The 7,116-nt window shown below is 53.7% G+C and overlaps 1 protein-coding gene across 1 annotated transcript; it reads right to left on the reverse strand.

Moving 5' to 3' along the window:
* Window positions 1-3,543: 3,543 nt before the first annotated feature.
* On the reverse strand, window positions 3,544-4,040 carry IUM83_18542 (uncharacterized protein; the record flags this gene model as incomplete). The annotated part of the gene is made up of 2 exons (XM_067943548.1): window positions 3,544-3,756; window positions 3,939-4,040. 2 exons carry the CDS (start codon window positions 4,038-4,040, stop codon window positions 3,544-3,546), a joined length of 315 nt encoding a protein of 104 aa, XP_067792908.1.
* Between the last annotated feature and the right edge of the window lie 3,076 nt (window positions 4,041-7,116).

Consider the following 7,116-nt stretch of genomic DNA (forward strand, 5'->3'; position numbering starts at 1 on the left):
TACATGACAGCCGTCCGGCGTCGATACTATCTTCTTCCTGGCGAAGCAGCGCCCCACCGCCAAGTTCGGTCCAAGCGCTACATCACAAAGGTGATGATGCTTGCTGGGGTTGGAAGACCAAGATGGGGTGAGGCCTCGGGCTCCTTTTTCGGCGGAAAGCTAGGCATATGGCCCTTCACCGTGCGGGAAGCTGCTACCCGCAGCAGTACCAGGCGTCCGGGGGGACAATCGTGACCAAGGAAGGCCGCGTAAACCAAGGTACCTATCGTGCAATGTTGATTGAGAAGCTTCTACCTGCTGTTTGCGAGCGCTGGCCGGCCGCAAGAGACGGTGTGCATGTGCACGTGCAGCAAGACAACGCTCCTGCGCATATTAGCGTCGACGATGCTCAGTTTGCCGACGCTGTGCAGCAGCAGGAGCTGGATATCGAGCTGTGCTGCCAACCGCCGAACTCCTCGGATCTCAACTGCTTGGACTTAGGTTTATTCACAGCCATACAAGCCCGCCAACGTCTGCGCACACCTCGCTGCTTTGATGATCTCATTGATGCCGTTACAGCAGCGTACTGGGAGCTGCCGCCATCTACAATTAATGCCGCGTTCTTAAGCCTGCAGGGGTCGATGGACTTGTGCATTCAGGATACAGGAGGCAACACGTTCAAGCCTACTCACATGGCCAAAGCGAAGCTTCAGCGGGAGGGAAGACTGCCTCTGAGCCTTCAGTGCTCCCCCAAAACAGCCGTAATTATGTCGCAGCATTACAGGGAGCAGCCTACTCGCCATAGTTAAATCAAATACAGTTTGAGGACATCATTTCGAGACTAAAACAAGAGTGGGATGGGACATCAATTTTGAGACGGAGTAGTACGTCTGTAACTCAATGGGGTGGTTGGATTCCAGATGTTGTGGTATCTTACCACTTGCCAAAGGGGTACATCATCCTCTCGAAGCACAGCAAGCAGTATATCAGCTCGACATGCTTATTCTTCAAGTCATTGCGCAAAATGTGACTGTTCGCATCATTAGAGCTTTGTAGACGTTATCGCGTTCGTCGTGAGTGACATCGCTACATAAGAATTGAGGCATTGATTTAGTATATCTGCCGGTCAAACGCTATTGAGATGCCAGATGATAATCAATCGGGTGCATGCGCTCATACCACATCTACTTTCCACCGGCCTCTCTACCTTATCACTGGGTGTAACTGCCGAAGGGGAGCGGTCATTCGAAATAAACACCTTCACTTTCGAATTCGCTTCATAGCTCCTCAGCTATCTACCCCCTCTCCAAGTTCACAACCATGCCGTCCCGCCAGTCCCCCCTGCATTCGAGTTCGTCGTCGCGCACCCCGCAACGTCAAACATGTCACTCATCACCAGCATCTGCAGCATCACGCTCGTCTCGGCGTGCAACTGCTAGCCCTCGAACGACGCCGAGGAGGCGCTCTGCTCGTGCTCGCACTGCGCAAGCGGAGCATCTGCAGTCGATGCTGGAGATGCTAGAAGACCGCGAGAAGGCTCGGCGCGAGGAACTGAACCAGTTTGACACAGAGCCCGAATGCAATGAAACCGAAGTGGCTTCGGCGTGCCCCATCCTTGATGAGATCTACAGAGACGGTGGCGCTGCGGCCGTGTTCAGATTCTGCAAATTTCACCCAGAGAACTGAATATGCTCTAGTTCTCAGTACGTAGCCACGTTCACCGTTACTGGAACGTTGGACGCGGCCGCCACTTTACGTCCACGGGTAAATATATCTTCTTCATGATGTGTGTTGTGATGAAGTGTAGGGGTACATGGGAGATGTTGTCTGGTATTTTCAAGGTGAAGACGCCAACTTTCATCAAGACAACAACGGTATTTATCGAGGCGGTGGCGCCAAAGCTGTACGAAGCATGGGTCTCTTCACATGCTGATTAGTCCAGCATGCGAGCGCTGGTAACGTCCGCTCGGTCATACATTCCCCAACGTACCGAGTGCCATGTACGCCATAGACGTCACTTTCCAACAGTCAAATCGCCCATGTGGCTCGATGGCTAATGCCATGCCGTTTCACAGCGCGAAACACACATTATATGGATTTAAAGTGGTGGTATCGGTAAACCCGCGTGGACTTGCTATTAATTGCACGCGCCATGCTCGTGACAACATAGCCAACATTACCCTGTTCCGAAACAATGAAGCTTTCCACCAGGCCGCTCGTCGTAAACTTCAAGGCGAGAATAGGATTCAAGACAATGACCCTCTAGCTACGGAATATCCTGACTGATGGGTGCTGTTGGCAGACAAAGGTTACCAGGGCCTAGCTGATCATGTACGTTGCATTCACCCAAAGAAGGGCAACAATCTCATCGCGGAAGAGCAACGGCAGAACGCTTTCATTTCCAGTGACCGAGTGATTGTGAAGAATTTTTGGCAGGTTGTGTGGGCTTTGGAGAATTTGCGCGGAGAAGTTTCGATGGAATGAAGCTCTCTACGACGACTTATTTCACGCCTGCTTGAGTTTGACTAACTACCATGCTACGATGCATCCTCTGCGCGAAGAATATGGTCTGTGTTACCGCCAGTTCCACAACCGGCTTCTGGCAATTGGAGCAGAAATGAAGAAAAACGTCGTCAGAGCCAAGATAGATACCGCCCGGAACAAGCGTATAGCGTAAACCCTAGACGACCACCCTGCACACGACAGTGTCGATGGCTTTAGTGACGCCGACTCTGGCATCACTGAACTGTCGTTGTCTCTATAAGCACGTAGATCTGAATTGTTCCAAGTGACTGGGTAGATGACTAGGAAGGATGTCTACTTGAGTTTCCTGCTTAGGCGCTCGTTTCTATAAATTACATTCGATTTTTTGTAATCTCGTCGTATGTTGTCAAGTAGAATCTATGGTGTTCGACTTCTTTAGTATAATTCGATGTCTAACTAGTTACTCGTATTCTTCTTTTGAGACTTATTGCGCACGAGTCTCGCAAAGTGCCAAGCGATTTTCCGCTTCTGGCGTTTCCTAATGTACAACATCATCCAGGTGGCAGCTTCGGTCCACATATTTAGAGCATTTACGTCGATCCAAGCTCTTTCATTGGCAAGCGTAACCACAAACCGCGAGGGTATGACTCCATGACGGGACTGCTGTCCAAGCTGCTGCTGCTGCTGGGTGAGGTCCAAACTGCTGGCGGTGGTGTTGAGATCCAATCTGTTGCCGCTCATCCAGTCCATCTTGCTGTTGTTTGTGGTGACATCCGTGTCGCTGCTGTTCTTGGTGCCCAACCTGGAGCTGCTGCTCGTAAACTCACGCTGTTGTTGCTCGTACAGCGCAAAATGCTGTTGTTGTAGGTCAAGCTGCTGCAGTTGGTGTCGAAGTTCAGCCTGTTGGTGTTCCTGGCTAGGCTGAGGATGACTCGGGGACACGCAGCCTGCGGCTGAGGACAGTTGAAGTAGCGACCTTGAGGCTGCTCGAGTGCGTACGCGACGTCAGAAGGAGGACACCCGAGGTCTAAGTGACGCAAGCACAAGCCCAAGAGAAGAACAGTACGGCTCGGCGATGTGTCAGCCGTAGGGCATGGCGTTGGAGAATGCTCCCGTGGAGCAGAGTTGCGTGGATGCGATGGCATTCGGTCGTTGAAGATCCGGAGGATGGAACACGATGCTCGCAGAGACCAGCTCCTCGACGACCCCTCGCTCGTTCATCGGGGGCCGGGCTGTGTTTGGACCGGTTCCATCCTGATTAATCGTGATCTCACCTGTCCGTAGAGCCGCGGCCTGGGTTCACAGAGAAGCAGGATCGTTAGATTAGCAGTCAGTTCGGAATTCGCCTTGGGATAGAAATTCCAAGCGTTTTCACCTTGGTCTGCTGTTATCATTGTGCGTGGAGCTGTAACACTCCTGTACCAGCCGGAGGACGCTGTCTACACCGAGGCCCCCAGCAGCTACCACAGGAACACGATCTGCAGGTATGACAGCGGGTGCACCACGTCGCGGTTGGGCAAGCCGCACGCGTGCTCCAGAACAGCGCTAGCATCCGCAGCGGCAACGCGGGGTAACATTGCTCCGCAATGGAAGCGGATATCCTCTTTCGCTCCTGACGGAAAAGTTCTAAGTTAATTTCCTAGCACTACACCACTAAAACTCTCGCCGTTGTAGAGGAGGTCGCGTTGTTGTAGTTGGGCTGTGTCTGGCCTGGTCAGTGAGAGACTGGCCGATTCTCCCTCACTGCCTAAAGTTCACGATTCGTGTAGGCTATGGTGCCGCCATCGAGTGTCCTGCAACAACACCTTCGTGCGGGAGCTGACGCACGTGCTCCGCACGGAGGTGGTATCGGTGAACGCGACGGAGTTGGCGAACAGTAGAATCGGGACTGGTGTGATCTTACTAGTCATGCTAGAAAGCACTTCGTGCCATCCGCAGTCGAATCAACGAGATAGGCCATCATCAACTCGACTGTGGGTGGCACAAGCGCTTCACAAACGGCGCGGTACCTGCCCTCGGTTCTCCTACCAGCCGCGCGCTCAACAGACCCGCCACCATGTCTATAGCAATGGCACCATCGCCTACTTGGTTTTGAACACTCTTTCGGCCAATCGTATGACAAGCCGTCTTTCGTTTTGACAGACAATATACGATGTACCCACTAGTATACTAAAACCAAGAAGCACTAAAAAAAGCGTTGATTGGAAAACGTAAGACGATTCGTCGTACGATGGATAGCCCAAGTGTGAGATTGGGTTTTGACTGGGGAGTGGAGCCACCGGACCGAGGTCTAACGGCATCGAGACTTTGAGAGGAGAAGACCGAGGTCTCCTATTGGCTACTCACATTTACCGCGCCAGAGTGACAGAAAGCTAGTTAGTGACTGTGGGGCACGGCGGGTCCTAATAAATTCCCGCCGAGCCCTCCAGGTAGTCATAGTGGATACCCTTTTTGCCTCCTATTAGGAATCCGGACTTAAGACGAAGGCTCGTCCGGTTGTAGGATTAGACCGAAGGCTCGGTCCATATTAGATATTTGTATAGACATTAGGGATTAGTTATAGTCGAGGCCTCACCTCCTCTAACTATTAAATCAGAGCAGAATATTCCCCCCCAAGCCATCAGGGTCAAGTCCGTCTACGGTAAGTCTAGCTAGCTTAGCTGTAGGGTCTGGATACGCTCGGCCGACGCGGGGTATGTCTGCCGGTGAGCTTAAGGTACATTGACCGAGAGTTCGCCCTGGTAAGGCCAAGAGTGGATAGTGGCCGAGTGTTGGGAGGTAGAGAGTCCTCCCTATACGTTGGTACGTTGACCTGGGTGCGTGGCGTGGCCCCCCAGTGTATTTGACTCTTTGGCCGAGGTTTAACCTCGGCGCCCCTGTCAAAGGCCTTGACCGGCCCGGTACCCTTCCTTTCTGAGGGACCACAGTGGGTTTAGCGCGAAAGCGTTTATATTTACGCACCCCAGCCGTTGCTCGTGGCTGGCGGTGCATGTGTGTGGGCTCTACCTACCTGACCGATACTTCAACACAAGGCATATTTCCAGCCCGGTGTAAGGGATCGGACCTGGTCTTCAGGTTTAATCCCAACAATCTTCGCCGACCTTTCGAGGGAAGCGTGTGTTGTTGGTAGGACTCGTCCCATTTGTCGAGGCTGAGGGACGAGGACTCGTAAAATCGTGAATTCCTACACGACAACTGGTGCCGCGACTCGGGACTGGTGTGACCGAGTGTTTGTTGTTACGGTCTGTGTAGGTATTGCCCCTTAACGAGCATTGAGGAGAGAAGGAAGAAGAAGAGAGAAGAGAACAAGAACAACAAAAACAAGATGGCGAACGGATCCAAGTCAGTGGTACCAGCAACGCCGGCAAAGTCGACGCGCGGATCCACCGAGTACTCGTCAACCGTCGCTAGCGACTTGACGTCTCGGTTGTCGGTGACCACCGAACGGTCGGTCAGCTTCGAAGAGTCGGTGGATGAAGATTCCGACGCCAAGGATGAAATGATGGACTATGATGACCTGGAAGAGAAGTCATCTGCAGCGGTGCAGGAGACGGACGACCAGGAAGACGCGATGTTGTCCGCGGGACACAGCGGGATTCCCCGCTCGCTCTCGCGAAACCTCGTCGAAGAATTTGATGAAGTGGCGGAGCCGGACCACGCCTACGACGACTATGAGGACGGCACCGAGGGCTCGAAAGCCCTGGTGCAGGTTACTAAGGGTCCTCAAGTTCTCCAAGGCAACCGACCGCCGATGAATGGCAGCACTCCAGCTGCAAACAAGGTGCTTGGACGAGTGTTCAAGCAGATGATGGAAGAAAGCGAGTGGATGCAGCAATTCTCGCCCAAGTCAATCCGACAAGCCATCTGGGTGGAGTTGAAGGGCGAGCTGGCCTCGCCAGTAAACTCTATCAATACCACTCAGGTGGCCGAGGACACGGTCTCGCTCATTCGGGCTATGGGGTGTGAGCCGCAAACTCACCCCTCGGATGCTGCAATCCGGGACTGGCTCCCTGCCATAGCGGGTCGTGAGCTCCAGAAGTGGAAGCGCAAGCTCCGTCTGAGCTTTGGCGCCACAGACATCGGCCTGGCTGGCCAAACCAAGGCCTCGGCGGAGCAGGAGGAGGACGACCCGTCGAAAGTCCCACTCCCACAGACGCCTCAGAAGAAACCAGAGAGCTCTGCGAGACGGCAGACTACTGATGGTGTGTTCTCGGTCCGTACCGAGGGTACGCCGTACTTCCAAGATTCGCACATGGTGACTCCCCGGTCGACGAGTCGCGCGGAACGCATTTCGCGCACCGAGGAGTCGAAGCCCACTCGCAGTACACAACGCGGGAAAACGAGCCGACGGTTCGCCCCTCGGTCGGCCTCCTCTGACGAGGATGATGATGATGATGATTACCTGGACCACGTTGACGGCCGCGACAGTCCTAGTGACGAATTGGCCCGCCAGGTCCGGGAGGTGAGCGAGACGGAGCGCTTGAGCTCGACGCCGAGACTTGAGCTCGCGACCCACCGACCCCTCGCTCAGATCAATCATTTTTCCGGAGCCCGCAACAAGAGTGAAAACTCGATGCAGTGGCTCCGAGCTTTCGTCTACGAGATGAAGGGCACTCACACACCGCCCAACGAGTGGTGCATGGCGTTTGAGTT

This window comes from Phytophthora cinnamomi (assembly GCF_018691715.1).
Source record: "Phytophthora cinnamomi strain GKB4 chromosome Unknown Contig32, whole genome shotgun sequence".
NCBI lineage: Eukaryota > Oomycota > Peronosporomycetes > Peronosporales > Peronosporaceae > Phytophthora > Phytophthora cinnamomi.